Source organism: Haemaphysalis longicornis, unplaced genomic scaffold (genome assembly GCF_048455015.1).
Source record: "Haemaphysalis longicornis isolate Haplotype H1 unplaced genomic scaffold, Haemaphysalis longicornis Haplotype H1 scaffold_5, whole genome shotgun sequence".
NCBI lineage: Eukaryota > Metazoa > Arthropoda > Arachnida > Ixodida > Ixodidae > Haemaphysalis > Haemaphysalis longicornis.
The window spans coordinates 73,227,254-73,251,827 of record NW_027526385.1 but is presented as its reverse complement, the minus strand read 5'-3'; the positions used below and the strand labels follow the sequence as shown (position 1 = coordinate 73,251,827).

The window sequence follows — 24,574 nt, the reverse complement described above, 5'->3', positions numbered from 1 at the left end:
CTCGCCTCTCTATCAATGCGTTTAGAAAACGCGAGGGGTCTCCGAAACGCGCTGTTGACTCCATCATGTCGTGCGCGTGTAGGCGAAGAACTGTATAGGAAAGCAATTCCTGGAGCGGGCTTTCCGAAATAACGCTACGCTTTACCTAATTGATAAAATGCGCTGGCAACATGCGTATAAAAATAGTAATATTATAACGAAGATATTCTTCTATTGCAGGGCCGTTTCGCAATGGCTTTTAAATTTCTAAATTAAATAATTTTGAGAGCACCGATGAGGCGTGAAATCAAAACTTTATGAAGACCGCGGCGATTCGGTGGGGTTTCAAGCCGATATCTTTACAGAATTTGCGAGTGATACCACTACTTAAAAACGTTACTGCAAGCAATAAAGAAATTCAAAGTCTCTTTTTCTCTTTTTTTCGCGCTCCTGTAGCTGTAGCCCATCAGTGTCCCCGGCTCTGGAGGAAACGCGCGTGAGGTTCCGGCGAGCGGCGCGACTCGGCATATCTTAGTAGGGACGAAAGTCGATCGTCGCTATCCGTCACACGAGATTAGCTGACTTTCTGTATCAAACGCGTCTTTCACAAAATATTAATAACGCTGAAAAACACGGAGAGTTTCTGCAGGAGGAAACGCCGCTACACGCGCCACCACGGCAAGCAAATGCACGTCTGCACGGTCAACTAGGAGCCCTTCTGCTGTATGCACGAATCGCGACACGGCATATACCACAGCAGCTAAAACTTGTCACCGCCCGCCAGAGCGGGGCTATTGCTGAAAATCAGTTTACAAATGCGCGAGAGGGGGTGATAGGGCAGTGAAAAATCACGCTGGTGGTTGTCGTCCGGGCGGCTTCGTAAAGCGGTGACTTTGTAACTGCGCCTTTTCCGGGAGCACCGCAGGCGGAAACGCTAGCGTGCCACTAGTCGTTGGTGTAAATCTTCAATTACTGTCGTGAGCGAGCATGTTGTGTTTGGGACCCCCCTATCTGACCTATCTGACCTTCAAACGCTCGTTTCCCCTATTCTAAAACTGACGTGCCGAAGCGACCACGGCCGACTCGAGGAGCCCGGTCACCGGGCAGTTCTAGCGGACCGACAGGCCCCGCTCGGCAGATGGGAGGAGGCTGCGCGACGGCTGCTAAAAAACAAAACAAAACAAAAAAAAAAGCCATGACGTACCGCTGAGCGGAGCCAATGTCTTCGCGCATCCCGAACCTTGCCCTGTTTTTCTAAATGGTATTGCGCCTGGTCGGTGACGTCACAGCTTACACAGTGCTGTGGAAGCGCGATTAAAGGGTAAGAGCTCCCGGCCTTATTGCTAGGCTAATACTCAACGCTTATATACCGGTTTTGCAGCCGGACGTTCCTATTATTACGCCAGCGATTGCGCACGTAAAATCGCAACATTTGGAACCCCGTTTAGGGCCCCTTTAGACAATGTTTTAACCTGAATAGGCTTCTAAATATCCCCGCCTCAAAAAAGGACAAATAATCTGCCGGCGCTCTACACTCCTTGCCCATAAAAAAGCCAGTATCATATTGTGTTCAGCTATTTAATGATGTAGACTGTGACATTGTGGCTTACATTTTCAATGCATGGTTTTTTGTAACAAGCAATAGGGTACAAGAGCTCGATTGTAACGCCAGTCGGTTGATTAAACCCATCGTCCCTTCCAAGCAATATCTGGCGAGAAAGCGCAAGTTTGTACGTACTAACACCTGTGGACACGAATATAACGGTGACCCGTTTTCGTTAAGGGCTCGTTGGTGTCTGGCAAGGGTGGTCGTATTCATTTGCCGGCATCATGGTCAAGCGCTTGAGGCTTGACCCAAGCACCGGAGATCTTCGAGGCGCCTCGACTAGTCTGATCGGCAGCCCGTTCAGTCGTCACCACATAAGCAAGTGATTCAGCATCACCATAAATGAAGCCTGCGAACGTCAAGCATGGCATGCGTAAAAGCCGAAGGCCTTTGACAAAGCCAGCCAAACGGCTTAATACTGTTGCAATCGCAATTGTCTGAGAGCGTCAGCTTTCCACCTGGGAACAGGCAATAGCCGCATGGGTAGGTCCGGACGCCGTGGAGAAGGTTCAAGTCGAGTTCGTAGTTACTGGGATTGAACACGGCGTGCACGTGCTGCGGATGGACAACAAAGACGACGCGCCGCAAGAAGTCGAGCACAGGTCTGGCACCCCCGCCCAAAAGTATCTATAAACGTTGTACTTGCCGACGTTGCGACGCAGGGGCGGTGGAGCTTGTGCGGTCGATCGCAGGCGGCTCGGGCAACGCAGGTCGGGGCAGAAAGCGGCTTTCCAGCTCGAAGCTGCGAATTTGGTTACAGAGGGAGGCCAACAGGGCCTGTTTGTGCTATTGCGAATGCTCCAGAGAGCCCAGGTTGCTCGTTTTCAGCTTCGTTTCTGAGCAACCCACCAGGAAGGTGGGGGTATGGACGGCGGGTAGGCCACACCGTGTGAGCCTTTCGTTGGAGCAGTGCAGACCGAGCGAATTCCGGCAATTATTGGACCGCCCGTAGCCCATTTGGCAGACGCCCGAGGACGCCTACGCCACAGAGCCGAATAACGTAGACGTCGAGAATAGCAGTGGAGCAGGCCGTCGCAGAGCAGGATTGAGAGTAGCGGGCAAAGATGGCCAAGCCGGCTCTTGCCAGCACTTCGTAACTGTCGAAGGGCTTCTCAAAGTGTAATCACGTAAGGCTGACCTCTAGGGCGTGCCTGAAGACGGAGAGAAGTGCGGTACACGGGATCTCGTGTGATGTAGCTTGCGGTGGGCACAAACCTTTCGAGTGGCTGGAGACGATCACGGGGAGGTAGTGAAACGGCACAACGCGACCGCTTCGAACGCCTTGATGCTTCTTTTTATGGGCGAAGCAGCTTTGTCCGGGGCTTGGCGTCCGTGTGCACAGAGTTGCGCATGCGCGAGGAGCATTGGATTGGATTGGATTGGATTGAATTGAATTTCATCGATTGGATTGGATTGAAATTGTATATACTGCACACACGCATTGTCACTCATTTACATGCGTGAGTGCGTAATGCCACGGGTGATTTACGGTAAGAACGATCGCCAGTGCTTCGCCCACTCGTCATGATTCCCTTCGAGGAGATGCGTGAATTTTTATTCTGCGGGTGCACGAGCGCTCGCCCTGTTGGGGCACGTCTTCCTTTTTTTTCGTCTAAGGGAGGGTGACCGTACTCTATCCCTTCACAAGTATCGAACCGGTTGTCTTAAATTGTGCGATAAAATGATAGCAGTGAACTACTTCCATTCATATACTTAGGCGTACAGCGATGGTAGCAGAAGAGGCGTAAACACGGAGACTTAAGTAATCTATTAAATTTGGTTATAAAAAAAACTGGCGTGAATGAAGGCGGGTAGCGCTATTCCTTACTGAAATGAAACCTGATAACTGGCGCATTTTACTTCCGGTACCCATTTATCGCCTTGATATAGCTTCCCAATCAGAAGACAAAGAGGATCGTGCAGTGTATTACTAAGTTTCGGTCGACAGGTGGTTAGGGTGGTACCGCTTCAATTAAAGCGCCCTTCGTCGGCGTCAAGATATAGCGGCATTGCGGCAATAGGAAACACCGCCGCGGTCAATTATAGAGTCAACCGACGCATTACCATTCCCATACCTCCCGCACGCTGTAATATTTAGCCATAGACGCTGTCGACAAAAGAATCTAATGGCGTATTCGGTTGGGCGTTTACGAGCGCTCTGGAGTGCTCTGAAAAGCGGCCGTGCCTTCGGTTGGTAGAATTCGAGCGCTCGAACTACCTTCGGTTGGTTCTTTCGGAGCGTCAGCCTCCGACTCGGAGAGCTCCTGACCGCTCTGACTTCGAGGTGAGAGCGTGGCGCTATCTGGCCGGGAGGACGGGTCACGTGACACAAAACGCCGCAGTTTACCACGGCCGGACCCAACGTTACTCAACGCTTACCCAACGGTGACAAGTTCAAGAAAGGGTGCCGTTTTCAAAATGCATGGGACGAATGGGGAGTTTTACAACTGACCATATGTCTAGTAACGTTGGGCCGGACCGGCGGCTTCCCGCGCTGGCTGCACGGTGGCGCTACAGACGCACTGCTCCTATACTCGGTTACAACTTAAGAACGGCACTGGAAGTTGCCGCTGTGCCTCATCACCGTAGCCGGATGTTTCTCCGCGCGGCGCAAGTAGGGCGTTACTGGGAATATTTTGAACATGGCGTGAGCCGTTCCAGTGATTTTTCGGACTTGATATGCTTATAAACAACTCCAGTGACGACAAAAAAACTGCGTGAGACAAGGCAGACGATATCACGCATTCATAGCAAACCCCTTTCAAAACGCGCGCGCACTGACGTCACGGGTCCGGCGCTTTGGCGGAGTGATACACTACATGAGGTGGTGCCGTTCTTGAGTTGTAACCGAGTATAGCAATTTTAGGGGCCATAGCTGCTCCGAGATCACCGATGCATTCGGTTGGTACGCTGCCTCTCGCGCGCTGATTGCGAGCCGCCTTGGCATCTGGCGACTCCGAGCCAGTGGAACGGAGCAGCCAACCGAATAAGCTATAATGCAGATGCATCACTCGCTTGTCGTCCGCAAGAAGGCTCCTAAATAACTACTTCCACCACGTTCCTGTACTATGGCGACTACGCACGACATATCGTTTGCGGTGATTGTCTGGGCCACAAATGCGCAGAAAAAGCGTGTTACATTGTGATGTTTTGGGGAATAATTTGTGGTGATGCGGCGGCCGACGAAAGGTACCAGAAATAATTGGGATTAAGTACCTCTGATTGTCCCTCAGGTGCTCTTCGATCTCACCACGTGAAAAAAAATTCTGCAGAAATTCAAAGAACTATCTACTAGTGCGTAGCATTCTTATGCCGCCTGTCTTAAGTGTTACTTTTCTCCATCCAAATTTTGTTTTTTTCATAATTCCTGTCCGACCAATTATCTCCAATTAAGCTATTATAGCGATTGCAGGTGAAATCTTTATTATTGTGGAAATGCAGTGTTACATGGCTCGCCATTTTCCATATTTTATATTTTTATTTTTGGGGGGTTTTCAAATTTTTGTTCGACCAATTATCTCCGTTTACGTTATTACAACGATTACATTTGGAACTTTCGCGAAATATGCATCATCGTGGAAATGCCATGCGGTATACGTTTTGCATTTTATGTATTTTCTTAATATTTTTCTTTTTTTTTTAGATTTTAAAAATTTCGTTCGACGAATATTCTCTATTTACGCTATTACATCGATTGTATTATGAACTTTCGCGAAATCTACAATATTGTGTTAATGCACGGCGTTACACGGTTCGCCATTTTCCGTAATTTTATATTGTCTGATTTTCTAGTTTTTCAGAATTTCGTTCGACCAATTATGTCCAATTATGCTACTAAAACGATTACCGATGGAACTTTCCCGAAATCTGCATTATTGTCGAAATGGCATCGGTATACGTTTTGACATTCTCCCTACTTTTAAATATTTTTCTTATTTTTTAGTTTTTCAAAATTTCGTTCCGACAATTATCTTCATTTGCGTTATTACGACGACTACATTTGGAACTTCCACGAAATCTGCATTATTGTGGAAATGCAGGGCGTTACACGGTTCGCCATTTTCAGTAATTTTATATTGTCTGATTTTTTAGTTTTTCAAAATTTTCTTCGACGGATTGTCTCCATTTACGTCACTATAGCGATTACAGGTGGAGCTACCGCGATATCTGCATTTTTGTGGAAATGCAGGGCGTTAAACGATCCTTACTGTGGGGGTACTCGGCAAAGAATGCTACTCATTAAAATTCCACAGTGTCTAGAGTGCCGTCCGACGGCACTCTAGCTGATCGTTGCAGGCATGGCTAGAGGGCCGTCCGATGACATTCGAACATTTAACACTGGGCTAGCACCGCCGAAACAGTCCATCGTTGTAGTGTAGAGGACGTGGAATATGATGGGGGCAGTGTTTTAATATCATACGCTGCATTAAACATATTCGTTATCACAGGTACCATTTCGTATTTAAACATCTTATAAAAAGCAGCGCTTAACCCATCCGGCCCCGCCGACTTTCCCGGGTTCAGGCTTTCAATAGCACATTTCACATCGTCTTCCGAAATAGGTCGTTCAACCAGTCCTTCATTTCGTCTTCCAAACGAGGCAGCCCGTCTATAAAATCCCGCTTGAAGCTTTCTGCGTCCACCGCCTTAAAAAAAACATTGAAAGACTCTGGTAATACTCATAAAAAGTGTTATCGATTTGGCTTTTTTCACTCGTTACTTTACCCATGTAAGTTATCTCCTTGATCTGATTGCGTCGTGCATGGGCTTTTTCTATTCCGAGCGCACGCTTTGTGGGCGCCTCACCTACTGCACATTGCTCTGCTCTCGCGCGTACTAGGGCACCGCGATAGCGTTCTTCGTCAATAAGTTCAAGCTTATGCTTTATCTGTGCAATGTCGTCCTTAAACACCCCGGGCATTCTGCCCTCCTCTAACGTTAATTTTTGTAGGTTGTTTCTAAGCATTCTTTCCTTTTTGGTTTCTTCATATTTAATACAGCTACACCGTTGTATGGCTTTTATTTTTATCTCTTGCTTGCTTAACTCCCTCAGCGCCCCGATGTCACTATATGTTCCTTCTAGTTCGGCAGTTTTCTTTCTAACAAACGTCATATTCCACGTCCCACACAGTCCTCATTCCTAAGACAGATAAAGCGGAGAAACTTAAATTTGTCAAGTCGTACCGGCCAATATCATTAACAAACGTCGACTACAAAATCTTTATGAAAGTTCTGGCACAAAGGCTTCAAAGTGTTGTCCAACAAATAGTAGGGCCACATCAGACGTGCGGAATTAAGGGTCGCAATATTTTTACAAATATCCATAAAGCAAGGTGTGTCCTCGAGTGCTGTGACGCCCTGCACACGGGAGTGGCAGTCCTGAAGATTGACTTGGAAAAAGCGTTTGATTGTGTGTCACATGAGATATTGTTTTGTATTTTGGACCATGTGAACGTTGGGTTTGTGATTAAAGAGGGAGTCGCCCTGGCGTACCGCAATTGCACTACGCGGCTGATCGTGAACAAAAAGTTGGGAGCCCCAATTGAAGTGCAGCGTTCGGTGCGCCAGGGCTGCCCCCTCAGCCCCTTATTGTTTTGCATATACATCGAAGCCCTGTGTATGAGTATAACCAGAAATAATGCCATCGAAGGTTTCCGACTGCATGAGTCGGAAGTTAAACTTTTGGCTTACGCAGACGACGTGGCCGTTTTTTGTATGAACGAAGAAAGCGTTCAGTTGGTAGTTGACACTGTCAAAAAGTTTGGCATGGTGACGGGTAGTTTTGTGAACTGGGCAAGGTGCCTAGGATTTTGGCATGGGGAATGGTCATCAACAGCGCCAACCTTCGCTAATATTAGTTGGGTCACCACTCCAGTGAAGTACTTGGGCGTTGAACTGGAATATTACAGGGATAGTGAACCATACTGGCGTAGCCAGACACAGGCGGTGAGGGAGACGGCCGAGAAATGGAAGGGGGCAAGGTTGTCAATTTTTGCAAGGGCCACGGCATATAAATTATTCTTTGTAACGAAGATTTGGTATATCATGCAGGTACTACATTGTTCGCGAATCAACGTCCATAGGCTTCACCGGGTATTCGCGGTGTTCGTTTGGGGCTCAACATGGGAGAGGTGCAGCAGAACAAACCTGTTTCGGCGAGTCCGAGATGGTGGCTTGGGGCTGGCGCACCTTTATGTGCGACAGCTGGTAAACCGGTTTTTGTTTTGGCGAGATGTTCGTGGCCCGTTCTTGCAGAGTGTCATGCAAGTACGGCTGGCGCGTGCTATGCCGGAATATGTAGTATCAACATGGTGCATGCCAGGTGGCGTGTATGGGTATTTTAAGGAAATAGTTATGACGGCCCGTTTTCTATTCGCATGATTTTCTGGCGAGTACCTGTCCTCTGGGACACGCAAAAAACTGTATAAGGACATTTGCGATGTTGTTTTCCCTGTACTTATGTATAGATATAATTACCGTGCTGGGCCAGGCCAAAATGTGCTAAAGCGCGTCAAAAGAATGGAGGTTCACCCTGGTGGGAAAACCTTTTTCTTCAAATTACACACATGCACCTTGTCTGTTGGAACCTGGATGCAGGATAGAGGGATATCTGTGCCATGGGGAACTCAGTGTTCAATTTGTAAACAACCAGAAACGATAGAGCACGTTTTTCTGCATTGTTGGGCTGCGGTATTTTTGTGGGATGTCCTCCAGAGGACCCTTCATAAATATTTCCCGCTCAGCCCCCATGGCATACGCTATCTAGCGGTGGAAAACGAGGAGGGGGCGCCCTTGGACCTCGTTATGTTGGTGGCCTTGCATAGCATATCGCGCTCGCGCATGGCCTGGCTCCACGGTGATGTGGACGCCCGCCCTACGCGGCAATGTTTTCGTGAGTCTATATCCCAGTACGTTGAAGTCCAGAAGCGCAAGGCATGCACTCCTGAGTGGCTGTCAAGGATAGAACCCTTGACCACGCTTAGGGAATTTTAGAGAGACATCAGCCTTCATATAGGTTGGTGGCTTGTCGCTCGAGTTGCTCATGTGAATAAGTTTGTTTTGTGTTTCTGTGTTGTGTCGAAGACCGGCATTAAAGAAAAAAAACGTTGTAGTGTAGAAAATCCGCCTTAGCTTCTTGATCCCAAAGTCGGTGGTTCGAGACCGGCTATTGCCTCGGTTGTTTTTTTTGTTGTTGTTGTTATTTAGTTGAGGTGTAATTTTTATGCCTTAGGTTAGTTTTGGTGTTATTAAATGATGTCTTTGTGTGCGTTAGGTTATCTGATGTTATGTTTAGGTTAGGTTGCCTAGCTTTACATTATCTAGAGCGATGTACTGCCAGACTCTGCAATTTTGCCCCGAAACGCCGGTGGACGTCGATATAGTGGAGTGCTTATAATACCGTCGGACGGCACTCTAGACACGGCCTTAAAATTCAGGAAAGCTTGCACTCACGCTCAAGACTTGAATGCCGAAGTTTTTGAAGGTGAGCATTGCAGAACACATAGTTAAGTTTCCGCATCATTTTTTTTATTTGGATAGTTGCAGGGCTAGTAATCGACGTCATATGCGTCGAAGAGGTCGTCGTATTCTTTTTAACAGGGAGGGGCGGATGCAAAGTCATCCTCAGCATTGTAGACTTCAACCAGCCTTTCGTCATCGACTTCAGGCAGCGGTGGCGGTATCTGGAGGTCGTCTCGAAAAGTAGCACTTGGCACACTCGTAGCCATGTCTCCAATTATCCACACTGGCTTGTAAAGAATGCGGCGGCCGTTGGGACCTCTCCCAAGTAGGGGGTCTTTCCATCATCAGCATTTGGTAGGGGAGTTGTTTTTACATGCTGCGGTAGCGCTCGACGTGAGCGCTGGAGTTGTTTAATTACGTAGCATTCTTTGCCTAGTACCCCCACAGCCCAGACCGAGTAACGCCCTGCATTTCCACAAAAATGCAGGTATCGCGGAAGTTCCAACTTTAATCGCTATAATGACGTAAATAGAGATAGCTGGTCGCGCGAAATTTTGAAAAAATGAGAAATAAAAATAGAAAAAATACGAAAAATGGTGAAACGTGTAACGCCCTGCATTTCCACAATAATGCAGATATCGCGAAGGTTTCACTAGTAATCGTTATAATAGCGTAAATGGAGATTATTAGTGGTATGAAATTTTGGAAAACTAAAAACAGTATGAAAAACATAAAATTACCAAAACTGGCGAGCCGTGTAACGCCCTGCATTTCCACAATAATGCAGATTTCGGGAAAGCCTAAAGTGTAATCGTTATAATAACGTAAATGGGGAGAATTGGTGGAACGAAATTGTGAAAATTAAAAAAAATAAGAAAAAGAACATTGAAAAATTACGCAAAATGTCAAGACGTGTAACGTATGGCATGTCCCCAATAATGCAAATGAGAGTTAACAATATTTCTAGGGTGATGGGGTTCGGAAAGGTCGTGTTTTTTGCGGAAAATAACGCCAGCTATCTTCACTGACATCACAACCAAGGACACTTTATTTCGTCGTTTAGCAGCGCTAAGCCAAAGTGTCCTTCGGGGAGCCCGTGTGCACTCGGCGTATGTGCACTTTAATAGGTATGTTTGACAGGGGAATTATACACCATTCTGTGAAATATTCGTTTGCTCCTGTTTCCCCGCGCAGCATTCAATGCTCTCAGTGCTGCCTTTAAGTGAAACATTCGCCGTGAGGCAACAGCTTGTGCTGTTAGGTGGCTGGGCAGCGCTCAGTCCCCGCCCGCTAGTGGAGGCAATTGCACCAACAAGGCGCCCATGTTGCTGCGCCGTTACCCCCGACCTCGTTACTTGTAACTGCAGTTCATAGTCCCTGCGGCTGTCCTACTGTAGTCTGAAGCCTTCCTTCCGCCTTGGGCGTTTGTAACGTTATCGTACCGCGGGGACTATAGACAGGAAGGCCGAGATGCAGGGTATAAAGGAAAGGAAAGAGAAGAAGAAATGAGGGAAGAAGAAAGGAGAACTAAATACGAATAACGTAAAAAAAGTATGCAAGAATTTTTTATTGGGTAAGAGCAAATGAATTAGTGCCTGAATGGAGCACCGAATGCATGACAGAAAGAGAAGAGGGATAGAGAGAGCGAAACGAGAAAAGAGTTAATGGGAAAGTGGATTAAGAGAAATAAAAGTAAATGAAAAAGGAAGGAAGGCGGAAGGAAGGGGGGAGGGGAGAGTACGCAAGTGGTGCTCCACAGGTAGATCATCCTTTAAAAAATGGCTGGCGATTCCGGCACTCCTTAATGCGAAAGAGGCGCCGCGCGAACTGCAGCCTGCTCGGTGACGGCGCAGAGCTGCTGCGTCTCAGGAAGTGATTGCGTCATCAGCGAACGCATGACGGCACACGCTACCCTGGGGTTATCTCGCAGCCCGTCGCTGCCGCTGAGCATGTCTCGGGCGGCCTCGGCACACTAGCCTTCCTCCACACTTTCGCCGTACTTTCCACCTCCGCTTTCTTGCTCGCTCCATCTCCCCTATCTTCGGTGTCTTCTTCGTTCGCACGTTTACAGTAAGTTCGACGGCAACGCGAAACTACAGGAGCGGGAGCTTAAGAGCTGCGCTCTAAAACGGCAATAGGCAGAGGTCAAGCCAGCGTTTCCAGCGCGGTTAAAGTATGCGAGTATTCGAAACAATCGCACGCAAAAGCTTGACAATTGAATACTAGCAAACATTTCAAAGTACAAAACTGGGATATTCATTTTTTGTGTCTTGCTGTCCTGGTACAGTCGTACTTGATGCAGTTTAAGTGGGTTTCGCTATCTGTTGACCTTTTCTGTTAGCGTGTGGGTGCTTGCTCGCGGTTACTTTTAAATAGCACAAATATTATACGCGCCCAGTAAATTTTTATTGCGTTTAAATATTTAGTAAACATTTGAATATCAGAGCATGTGCTGAGTGTTTCGTGTTCTTTCTTTCCATGCCATACTATTCGGCGTGAAGCCTACCGACTAGTTCGGCTGTCTGTGATACCCAGGATGTTCAAACAATCGAACCTCATTTTCGAGTGTGCTTCGCTCAATAAAGTTTGCTGCAAAAATTCACAACCCTCAATACCTTCAATAAAATGGGACAAGATGTAAGACCAGCACGTTAATGTCATGTTAATCGAACCAAAATGTTGATTTTTAATGCAATGACCTTTATCTCAGTAAAGCCTCCTTTCACTAAGGAAACAATGTGTAACGAAGCACTTTTCACAAACTTGCAAGAGCAGGCAGGCAGCGAAGTTGAAGCAATAATCGTTACAAAAGACGTATCATGTCTTGAAAATGTCAGCTTTTTTCGATGAATGCGATACTCCACCTAGACAGCCGGTAAGCCTGGGTTCTTTGAACAGCGGACGTTGTCATCTGAGCGTGTAGCTTGCCTTACTGAAGACGACAGCCATGCTGCTCCTTCGGATCAGCTTTGTTATAGTTTGTGTTTTTTATAGGTCATCACAAATATAGCACGGGTATCCGTTACAGAACCGCACACAACGACGTTGTCGAAAGTTCTCATCTGCAACCTCTATGGGCTTTTGCAAGCAAGGTATCCCATTACTATAGCAGGGATAACAAAGTTTTCGCCCCGTAAATTTAGTAAGCATATCCACACATCACCGAGTCACCTTTATAGCGCATTGACTGTATCGTTCTGCGGCTTTAGGCGAGGTCGTGGACTTGGAGAAGTGTCAGCTGCCTTTCTAGTAGACGGGGCAATAGTCAAAATAAGCGCGAACTGCGCATGAGTACAAGTACGAAACTTTAGAGGGGTGTAAACCGAACCACAGACTTGTTCCACGGTGAGCCAAAACACATCAGGCGCTGGTTTGAGGCGAAGAAGTTAACTGTAAGTGCGAAGGGTGTCTTTGGGAAACCTGTTATTTTGGCGTGTCTTTCTTGAAGCTTATCTTTGCTCGCGGGAACATTTTCGTTGCGCTAGAACGCATGCGTATTCCAACCATTTACACGAAGATAAAGTGCATTTACGCAGTGTTTCGAAGTACTAGCACTATTGGCATAGTTCGATCATGTTCGCAGTGTACAGCACAAAATAGCCGTGAGCACATGAAAAGCAATGCAGTAGGCATAGCCTGTGCTCATGGAGATAGCATTGGTTGTGAGCTCCTCTGATGCAATTCATGAGAAGAGGGAGTGCATGTTTCGTGGTTTCGGTGTATTTTACGGGTTCCTTATTTGGGGGAATGGTGGGCTTTTCTACTTAAAGAATACAAGTCATTTAGGGGCCTTCTGGTCTGAAAATTTGCGCAATTACTGAGCAAACTGTGCATCTCTAAACCTTTTTAGGTGTGACTTGGAGATGAGTGTCCAATAAACCTGCTTGCTAACGCTACCAGGAGGATGACAGATGGTATTATGAGCAGGACATTAGGTATAAGTACATCTTGCGGACTCCGTGAAAAGTTTGCGATTATTGGTTTTGTTTATGTCTGTCACCTAGTGGCAGAAATGCTTTGGACTTTCATTTCTAGTTTTTATTCGCGTTTACGGGTTCCACATATATGCGATTGAGCATTGCAAAATAGGTACACTCCAGGCAAGTGCCTGGAGTGTATAAAACTAAACGTGATATGCAGCGCCCACTCCAAAATCGACCTGTAAACTACCAAAACACACTAATATAGGAAAAGCATGCCTGGGGCTTACCGAAAAGGATAATTTAGAGCAAAAAAAAATTACGGCTCCTGCAAAAATTGTATCCGAACCCACGATTATTCCCCTACGCTGCTGCAGTTGAGCAACGAGGTTCTTCCAGCAGTTGCGTATTACAACAGAACGATATTTCAGAATTAAACCGTGGGCTGTACACAAGAAGTGTACAGGAACGCACACTTCTACAAGTACGTACAGGAGTGTACAAGTACGTACAGGAAGAGATATTCTTAGAAAGGAAGAGAAAGTGGCTTCACATATTCTGGGTTTAAAAATTTCCTTTACGAACAAAATAATTGCACATTTTTGCGTAGTTTAGCAATTACCAGTTTTTGGTTGAGAAACAGCTTATTCATGCGCTATGACCCCACCGCGCGGACCGCTCAATGTACGTAATACAGCCAACTTATTCATAGGAGGATACCCTGCGTGTTTATTTATTGGTGCCTGAAAAACAAATTTAGGCTTCGCCTAGGGGCGTTTCTTTAATAAAATCCCCTGCATAGATTAGCCAACTGTCCGTTTAAATTTCTTTGCTGAGGTTTTGTAATTGCTAATAACAAGCTAATTTATATAAACCAGCATGCATAAGCATCGTACTTTTTACAAAGTTTACCATTTCCCATTTATTCTCGCTTCAGACACATCATGTACATAAACACAGTTTGGTGTAGAAAGTAAATATTCTTTTTTATAGTGTTGTTCATTTACGAAACAGGGCTCAATCGATAATTACAAAGCAATAAATCGGTGCTTGCCTATGGTCACGTTTGTGAGGGTGTGGAAAAAAATACGGCTAACAAAGTAAACGCTGAAGAGTGCCCAAGAGATTTCGCGAATAATTGTCGCCTACCGCTAGACTGATCTTAAGACCACCAGGAAGACTAAGGGCCACAGCGTTAATTCTAGTTAATCTTGTAGACGAGCATGACAAGCATGCGCGTCGTGGAGCCTACATTTTAAACTTTGTGCATGTCGCACTCATGTCCCTCATTTTTTCGCGGCCTTTAGCGTTGACGAAGCGTGTCCGGGGCGAAAGACGAAAAGGCGGCCAGGCGGTCCCATTCCTCAATTCGGGAACAGCCCTGCAAAAAGGAAGATTGTACAGGACGGATGAGCCCAGATGCGCACGCAGTGTACAGTTAAGTTTAGGAACATCACAAAGATATGCTTCAGCACTTCTAACCATTGTCGAAACATGGTGCGGCAAAACAGACGTAATGGGCAACACTTGTTGAAAGGGCAGCTGCGATTCATGAATTGTACGGCTTCCACGCACATTCAAAGATTTCCCAGTGGACTTTCCCGTTTCCTCACCAACGTTACTGGCATAAATTCTTCTTTGGGCTCCGAGTGGCGTCATGGCTCCGCCGGATTGTACAGCTCTGCCCGCTATGTACTCTTTTCGAAGTTTGCAGCTCCCTACAGAAAAATAGGCCACGTGTTTAGCGTCCCACAGAAGGGCTCCTAACACAACTAGTGACAAGCTGTTTTATGACAACTTTGTGTCCCCCGCCAGGCCTCGTTTCGCCTTCTTACCTTACCTCAACGCCTTCTAACTGCCAGTTGTCTTCTCAACCGGCACATGGCTTCCTAAATACATAAGTGTTTGCCTAAACTTCGAGTAGCGCCTCTCGTCTGATTAAAAATAACAATACCGTAGTAGAAATACAATACGCTTCAGAGCAAGCGGAAATAGAGCTGTCATTACGGTGTGAGTCAACAGACTCCTTATAATTACAGTCACTCGAATTTCATTTAGGCGCAATGTTACTGGTTAACGTAGGTGATTTAAATTGCGTGGTCGATTCACCATGACACCACATTGATTTAAATTCTCCAGTCAGCACGCGCTACCCTTGCCCCTTCTACACAAAATTCAGGAGTTCTTCATACTTATCATTCATTCCCACAATGATATCGACATCGTGTTTATACTTTATGACGGTATAAAATGGACGGCATCGTTTTTCTTACCCGTAGGCACTCTTCTTGCGTTTCAAAGGCACTTTTGTTTGGCATCTTTAGTCACGTTGTTACTGAAATTCGTTATGCCACCGAATTCAGCAACTGCAATGATTTTTAAAGCAAAGCTTTCTAGCTCTACCAGCCAACGGTTATTTCGTGGCGTGTGGGACAAGAAACTCCCAAAGCGGCGGACGCGGCGGCAGGGGGAGGGGTAGCGGAGGGTTTCACTCACGGAGGACACTGAAGATGGCGAAGCGAATTTACCCAGCGTTTCCCGCGCGAAAGTGGATGCTCGCCGGTGGCCATGTTGGTGGTACGAGTTTGTCGTCCGCTGAGTGACGGTCGTTTTGACTCGCTTTGGGCCTGTTTTGGCGCAGCTTCGCGTCCATTACGCGCTGCCTTCGCACGGCTTGATTAATTCCTTCGACAGCACCTCCACGGTAACCCGCATCTGACGCAATGAAGTGGTCGTACGGCAAACATACGTTGAGGATTCGTTTGCAGGGCGGGAAAACAAAATGTGCAAGCTGCATACAGACATCTCGCCGCTAGCGAAACGCTTACCTTCTGCGCACTGCTTGGCACGAATGGGACTCCGTTTTCTATATTGATGAATACCAATGCGGTTGTAATTTAAAAGGTATTACAAAAGGCGAAAGTAGCAAATGGTTCTGATAAATCGCGATTACAAAAGTTCCCTAAGCTTTCTCGTGATTCTCAAACTTACTAAACTAACTAGTTTAAATTGCTCTAAATGGGAATCACTAAGCTCACATGCCGAATTGTTTCGGTGTCTGCGCTTGCGTCGCGCGGTGGTGTAGCCCCAAGCTACCACATCAGAATGGCTAGGTTCCGCTGTCTCACCCTTCGAAAGGCACTCCTCTCCGCTTTCTTTCTCCCGAATCACGGCCGGGCTACAGTGGCGGCGTCCGTCGCTTTAACCCGGCCGTGGCCGACGCTGCTGCTGCGTTCGGGACGCTGCCCCCGCGAATTCCAGATAACGGCTGGCAGAATCTCTGGTTTCACTCTTTGTACAGTCAAACCCAATTATAACGAACCCGATAGAGCGAATTATGCTATATAGTGAAGAGCAGTAAATCAGTTACGAAAATACATGCGAAACGTTCCTTATAACGAAGTTCACATCGGATATATCGAACTCGGCGCGCCTACAATTTGCACCGAAATGCATGGTGTCGGAGCGGCGATTGAGATGCCCATTGCCCATGATTGAGATGTTGAGCCTCGCATGGAGCGACGTGACGCCTGACACCTTCCGTAACTGTTTTCGACGCCCGGGATTCACGACGGAGCACATCCACTGAGCGAGCCCGGTCCAAGAGGGCATCATCGGCGAATTGCGCGAAGAGCTCGCCAACGCTCCAGATGCTGGGCCGAAAGGAGTGTCCTTTGAGGATTTCCTGAGTGTCAACCAAGACTTTGCGTCACTGTGAGCCCCTCAGGCACAGACAGCTTCACTGATGTCCCGGCAGCTGGTGCTGCTGAAAGCACCGAAGAGACTGAAAATGTCACAAGGGACATCCTCAGTTTCTTCGGTGCTTTAATAAAGGTTAATGAAGCGCTTTCGATAGTCGACGTGCTCTGCCAATATTACTTCGATATTGAAGGACACGGGCTTGAACCGGCACAAACGACGCCTCCGCCAAAACAAAAGCTAAAACAAAAATCACTGGTCTTTTGTGAAAAAGGCAGTTAAGGTGGAATGTAGTTTTATTGCATGCAATAAATGGATTGGTGTGTGAAAGTTAATGGCATAATTTATGCGTTTGTTTCTCTACATGGTAATGGCAGGGGGGGGGGGGGGGTCCCGGCTTTTTGCGAACTCATAACAAAAAATTCGTTATAGAGGGGTTCGCCCATATCGAACTATTGGATATATCGAACTAATCGCTGTTCATATTACAGTTCGCTATAACCGGGTTTGACTGTAGAGCCACGTGGGTGAATTTTTGTGACGACGCGTGGGCAATGGTTGTGGGTGTCGTTTAAAGCTTTGCTTTCCAATCACCTACACATCGTGAATTGAGGCCAATTTTTTCCTCAACATTGAGGGCACAACCAGTCAACCATGTCTAAACTTTCCAATATAAATGCCGCGTTGTTGTTTTTTGCCGCACAGAAGCTCGACAGATGATAGCCATGTTTGTGCCCTTGCCAAAAGTGGCTCCTCCCTATAACTTTCTACCCCTGACAACCTTCCCTCGCTCCCTGAGCACTCTATGGTCACCTTTGGGTTACATGTTCTGAAAAGCATGGAAGTGCACTCTACAGCTTATTACCGCCACAGAATGTTCCTACGCGACAATCGATATAGGCGGGCATCTCAGCTCGGTTCTCTGAAACTTAGTAGAAGATTAGCGAACAGAGCGAGAATTGCCTTCTATCTGTTATTTCAAATGTTTCAGGCAGAGGGATTACGTAAATGCACTCGCAACAGTTGCAGAATAAGTTAAACTTACTAAACCCAGAAAGTGGCCGAGAACATCTGTCCAGGTGTACGAGCGGGTAAGACATTAGACACGTAATTCCAAGATCTTGGGTGCCGACCTCTAGCATGGACGTGCGTTCTCTACTTTCTGGCCTAACAATTTAAACTGATTCTTTCCGTTCTGAAAGTAGTCCATTCTTGACCTCAGCGTTCTAGACAATTTGCTTTTCCTAATGTACCAGCATATTCTCACTATTATTGTATTCTTGACTAGCGGAAACCAATACCTAAGAAATATTGACTTAGGTTGAACAAAGATGACTTCGTCGCAGCTCTGCACCTCTTGTTATACGCGTTACTTCGAGACTACTGTTTTTTGAGAAATCGCATTGCCGCACAAATCCAGCAATGGCTGTTTAAGCTGTTTGCCCTATTCACTAATAAATATTTTCTCATCATGCAACGCTTAAAAGGAATAAGGGTGCGTGTGCTTACTTCGTCTATTTCTCAAGGCTCCTGTTGTGTGAAATTAGAATCTAACCTTTATCTTATTCAAAGAATAGTCACCCAGACATTCTTCCTTGAAATGGTCAGGTGCTATTTGCCTTCGCTGCCGATGGAAAAATGACAGCTCCAATATGGGCCTCTCTGAACTGGTCTTTGTGAGGGAAGCTGCGATAACGAGTAGTAGTATGCCTCAGACGTAACAAAGACAGCTTTGCCAGCCATGAAATGTTAAATGTTCTGTTAAATCTCCACAAAACCACGAAGGTCTGCTCATTGTTCAATCTATAGTCGAAGCACCACTCTAGCGGCGATGCTGACTCACGCGTGTCCCGAATGACCATCGACAGCGTCACCACTGTGGTGCGCGAGTGAAGCCGCGTAGCCGGGTATGTTGCGAGCCTTCTGAGCATCACCACTGGCGCAGCTGGGACACACTTGTTTGCTTTAAAGTGGCCATTAAGACAAAATGCAAGTTTAGTTGCACATTCACACCAATTTTAGAGCAAACTTCATTCAAATGAGCTGTGCAAGGAGGGAAACAGAGAATAGGCACGCGACACCATAGCTATTTTTCCGCACTGAACTTATGACGCAACATGGTAGGCAGCTCTTTGCGATTTGCCGAAGCCAGAAAAATGTAACTAAAAGTAAACAGGGACTGTACGCTTGCAGAAGGAGCCATTCGGTCTTTAATTTAGTGCGAAATCTTTTTATAGCAGCAATAATGGTGGGGCAAACAATTGAGGTTACGAAGAAACACTATTTGGAGGACAGCGGTCGCCTTAGTCCACATACTACATCTGGTGTTATGTACCTACCCAGTATATATCATTGCTGATGTCAGGAAGCACACGAGACAGCGGGGGAATTGAAATATTGGTTTAAATTGCTTAGTTTCTCAGTGAACAAAGTTGTGTTTGCTGCCGGATAAGCTCTGAGGGTTATATAAAGCACCAAATGTCTTGGATAAAACAAACGTTTTTTTTTTCTTGCCCCCTTTAAAACTTGCTTTGGCGCTCCTCCCGGATTTTTCAATTAGGGGATTCTTATGCTGCTGCTTCTGCTTTATGGCACGCTGTGCCGCTGGGCTATATCTGACACCAGATGCCACTGGCCTCCGCGTGCTGTGTCTGCGGGGGCGGAAAAACGAGTGGCGAGACGGCGGGAGGTCCCTATAAAGCTCTGGCGTTGGCCAATCGCGCCCGCAGGAACAGGAAGCGACTGTCGACGGAGATGCCGCAGTCTATGCATGTTTTCTGAGCTAGGAGCTAGTGGTGCCTAAACAGCGTGCCGGCCAGCCGGAGCTTCTTCGGTGTTCCAACAGCGAATGTGAACGTGATGACCGAGCTGGACCCCACTTGGTTACGACCCTTCACCGCGACGTTTCTTACGTCGAGGAAATTGATAACTCCACCATAAAATCATGCAGGCGATGGTTTCAGCGAACAAGCACAATTTTAAAACTTCGCTTTACGTCGACTGCCACCTATGTGCGCAATACGCCAATTTCTTTCTTGAACTTTGTTGTGACTCGTTTAAATCTGCTTCGCAGTGAACGTATGCTGATGCATCGCCCATGGCGCGCGTTTGGTTACCGTGCGTAGTCTGTATAGCTCCGGTGCTATTCCATGTCTGTTTGAGTACTCAGAGTGGAACTTTTCGGACAACCCAGTTTCCTGTAATTTCATTGCGATATTCAGCTCATCGTTCATTTAATAGCTTGAATTTACACTCTGGCTTCTCGGCTTCCAACAGGCGTCAACACTGAGTCGAGAGCACCAGTCAGGCTACCACGGCGAGAGTTGTCATTGGAGGTCTTTATGGCAATATCAGCCATCCGCGCCATCCGCCCGCGCCATCCGCGCCATCCGTGGCCTTATCCGATAAGGAGATTGGCTATCTGTGTGGGGGGTGGGTGCCACCTTAGTTAATGCCTCGTGCTTCCTTTTGCTCGACGTCACAGTGTTTGTGCGAATTATTTTTGTGTGCAAATTTTGTCATGGGCTGTTTTTTTCTGTTCTTTCCTATCTTTGTTTCTTTTGATAAGTGTTTTAAATTAACGCATTTTTTCAATAAACTCAGTTGGAAGTAAGCGCTTGTACCCGTCGCCCCCCTTTGTTCTTGTCGTTTTGGTGGCGCTACACAAAGTCATGGAGTACCCCAACAGCTTGATCATCTACCTAAGATACAACACAGGATCCTGTGGACCCCGGTGCACTCGGGAATAGAGGGAACATGGGGACAAACCGGGTTGCTCGAGGATATACTGCAAACCCAGCACCCGACGATTCCGACCTCGACGAATCCACTTCAGTCCCCCTGAATACTCGGCCACATGGGCAAATTACAAGGGTATCCGGAAAAGATACCCTCCACCACACAAATTCCTGACGAGGGCAGAAGCCACCGATTGGAGACAGCTGCCGACAGGCACGTTCCCAAACTTAGACGGGTTGAGCAAAATTTATCCGACTCGATATACAGAGGTATGCCCATTTTGCAGTAAAAAAACCCACAATCTACCACACCACATGGGAATCCAACAGCACAATGGCTGTCTCCAAAATGAGACGCCCTAATTCGGAGCAACGGGAGGCACTGCTGGCCAGCAACTGCTGTGAAGACCATATCGGTTTGTTTCAGCGGGCACGCAAAGTAGCAGAAGTTGTTGGAGACCTGGACCAAGGGTACCACCCCTGTTAACCCCGTCGGTACATGTGGTATGTTGCATAAAACTCCGGTGCAGTGGCACCCAACCATTAAAAACGTTTTCCCTATCCAGTCCTCCTGACTGACGCATGTTGTGCGGCAAATTGCAAAAAACATTGGTGCGTGGGTAGAAGCCGCTCATGCAACATCATATATGCACCTTCACTCCTCACGTGGCTTTGAGATATGGCGTTTTAAGCCATTGGAGTGTATAATATTTTGGTCCCCCAAGAATGACAACATCAAAGCTCAAACGTCTGGCGGTATTCAATTGTATATTTAAAAGCGTGGCTTTGGGAAATGGCGTGTTAGGCGTCTGGCGTGTATGACATGACACGACCTTATCTCAGGAAGCTGGTCCGGAATCGTATATTTAAAAGCGTGCATTCTGAAAATGGCAGTTTAGGCCTCTAGTGTATTTTATATTGGTCCTCTAGGAATGACAATAGCAAAACTTAGAAGCTGGCGGCGTAGAATTGTATATTTGAAAGCATGACTTTGGAAAGGGCCTGTTAAGCCATTGGCATGTATTTTATTATGGTCCCCTAGGAATGACAAGACCAAAGCAAGAAGCTGGCGGTGTGGAATTGTATATTTAAAAGCATGGCTTAGCAGATGGCATGATAGGACCTTCCAGTGTAATTTTTTGTTCTCGAGGCCAAAGCTTTATATAGAAAAAAACTGGCGCTCCGGAATCGTGTATTAAAAATTTCAACTTAAATTGGGAAAATTCTGAATTTTGTTGCACACATGTGCTTACCCGTGCAACGCGAACGCTGCTAGCTTGGCGATGCTGAAAGGTGGATCGAACAGCTCGCCCTTCTCAGACACGTAGTGGTATCCTTGAGGGGCAGTCCCAGCAACTTTACGCGTCGGGCACACGCTCAGCGGGTACGGCAGCACGTCGGCGGCGATATCTTCTGCGGTGCGGGCCTTGAATAAACCCTTGATGGTGTCGCTGGGAACCGGATTCGTGGTAATCAGGCGCACGAGAAAGTTCCGCAGGGCGTCGGGGGTCTTGTTGGTATAGGGCTGGGAAGTCGAAGAAAATATATAAATGATCGGTAAAGACAAAATAAAAGTTTGTTTCATTGAAAATACGGCTTTGTCCAGATAACAACGATGCCAGTTTTATCGGAAACTACTAACAAATAATGGAGACATTAAGGAAAGCAGATGAAGCAGTGACGACGAAGCGGCCACTTACCGGCAATTACGTCGGCGGCCGCCAATCGGCCAAAAAGAGACTTTGTGACGTCATATAGACAACTATGACGTCACAAAGTCTCGTTTTGGCCGCTCGGCGGCCACCGACGTAATTTCACAGCCAAGAAACATAACCGCGCGATTGTATTAGGGCATCTAATTTTGCTTCCCCGTATCCCCTGATTGTTAGCGCTCAATTAAAACACTCATAAATGTCTTTATTCCTTGCCTATATTATGGCATTCCTGCCCATATTAGGTCCCTGTAGCGCGAAGTTTTTTACAGCGAAAGCTTTTTTAGTGGTACCGATGGCCTTCTGTCAAAACATTAATGCACTTTCCCATAGACAGGTTGGTCGACCGAAAAGTTCTGATAAGATCTATGGACACGCCGCGCGTGCGCGGAGCAAAGCTTCCACTGTGTATAAACGGTTGCTTAAAAATCGCAAATGGGAACGGTTCTACATAAGGCAACACACGCATCGATCATGAAGGAGTGCAATTTGTATACCTTATTGTCATAAACTACGCACCGGTATACATTTAGATTGTTCATAAATGCGCTTTCTTATTCCGCGAAAAATCGTCCAATTGGTTCGCTCTTCGCTGCGATTTGGGTCTTTGGATGTTTGACGATCGATTTTACGCACTTTCAGAGAAGGTTGGACGCACTTTTAGCGTTCGCGCTTCTTTCAACTAGCTTTAGGCAGCGATGGTAAATGTTCTCCCAATTTTTTGCATTTTTTTCGGTTATAACAAGTTTTTCGTAGGGTGGAATGGAGTTTAGTGAGTCATCGAAGGCTAGATCTTTCAAAGTGAACAAAGACGAGTGTTATAATCCTTTGAAGGAATCAGTCATTTTCCTGCTATGCTAAAAGAAGATATTTCTGGCCCTACCCATCCGACCAGACATGCACTTCACAGTTTTGTTCTAGTCGAGTTTCATGGGCGAGTCTCTCTCCGTCCTTAGCTGTTCCACGGCAAATCCGAAGATGGCAAAGCCAAAAATGGCGCGCCTTGCACTGCGAAGCTGGAGGTCGAACTAGCTTCTTCCGGTTTTGCGAAATTTTTCTCGGTTTTGCTAGCATTTTTATCTTTTGTTAAGTTTTGCGACGTTCTTTCTAGAGTTGTCTAGGTTGAGGGGTGAGGCCAAGTTTATCCGGATTTTAGAAGGCCGTTCCGGTCGGTCATCCCCCCCTTCCCCTCCTTACAGCGAATCCAAGGAAGAAGCAGCTAGGTCGACTTCCAGCTCGGCTGTTCCTGCTGCCTTGCATTAGTGCAAGCTGCTCAATTGTTTGCGTTTTAGTAGCCAAAAAAGGCTATCACATTTAAAATGGTATCCTGCCTGTGCGCTTACGCCATGCCCCCTGTGCTCGTACTCTATCAGATGCGAAAACCGGCTTCACTGTTATAATACCCTATTTGCGGTTGTGCACCCTCCCGAGGCGTTGCAGTTACTTCCTTGATAATTTTTTGCCAACGCCACCGGACCAAGCTCAAGATCAAACCAATCCTCCCTTATTGTTTATTGTTTATTGTTCAAACGCAAACGCAATACAGGAGGAGGTCCCGAAGTTCCAAAGAACTGTACGGGGGACCTCCCATGAAAAGATATCAAACATTGCTACATTTGAAAGCAGCGACAATTATACATTGCTGAATAAAGTAACGCGATTAGTACGAAAAAACACTTCATAGACAAATTAGTTTGGACATTGTACAAGAATAATATATGTCATGAAGTTTTGAACATCACAGTCATCAGCATACCGAGAGCATAATTGAAAAGTTAACTGTCAAATCAAAGCTGAGGCAAAAAACTGCGTACAAACAGTGACCTTAAAAAGTGACATTACGCTTAAAAAAAGGAGTCGACTTAGATATGAAGGCTGCAAAAACACTTCGTAGAGCTGTAAAACATTCTTTTCTATTCCGAAGTTAAAATTTTGGGCCCGTACATTTAACGCTTATAGTTTGAGTGGCTTTAAAAAAAATGGTGTCGAAATATTTATAATTTGGAGTTGCGCATAAACGAGCTTTTCCCGTCTTTAGTAGATTTGGGAAGTTACTTCGCGCCGCACTGAATAACTCTAACGTGATTCCTCTCTAAAGAGCTGCGATGATTGGCAAAGTTGCACCTGAATAGTATGTTCGCCGCGGCAACTCTACTTCATTTTCAGCGCACGGTTGATCCCATTTTGGGGCTTCTGAGCCTCAGTTCGTCTATAAGGTTTTATTTATTCGCACTAACACCCATAGTCACAAGGCTGTGCCGAACTGACATCACTTGCGATGACGGTTCATAGGACGATGGCCGGGAACGTAGCACTTAATATTGTTAGGAGTTTTCATGTAGCACCGATCTGAAATGTGAGAAGTGGTCAGATGGAGGACTCCTGGGCATGTCCTCACTGCTGAACATCAGCCTCTTTACTTAATTAATGATGGACACTTCAAATGTACATTATCAGTTA

The 24,574-nt window shown here is 46.4% G+C and overlaps 1 protein-coding gene across 1 annotated transcript in view; it reads right to left on the bottom strand.

Annotated features, from left to right (window-relative positions):
* Positions 1-13,789: 13,789 nt before the first annotated feature.
* LOC144139765 (uncharacterized) overlaps positions 13,790-24,574 on the bottom strand; it is a 44,465-nt gene continuing 33,680 nt past the window's right edge. The window contains exons 8-9 of the mRNA XM_077672028.1: positions 21,656-21,927; positions 13,790-14,347 (exon numbers count right to left, since the gene is read on the bottom strand). Of these exons, the coding sequence (XP_077528154.1) occupies positions 14,215-14,347; positions 21,656-21,927 (405 nt within the window). The 3' untranslated portion in view covers positions 13,790-14,214. The remainder of the gene's footprint in view (positions 14,348-21,655; positions 21,928-24,574) is intronic.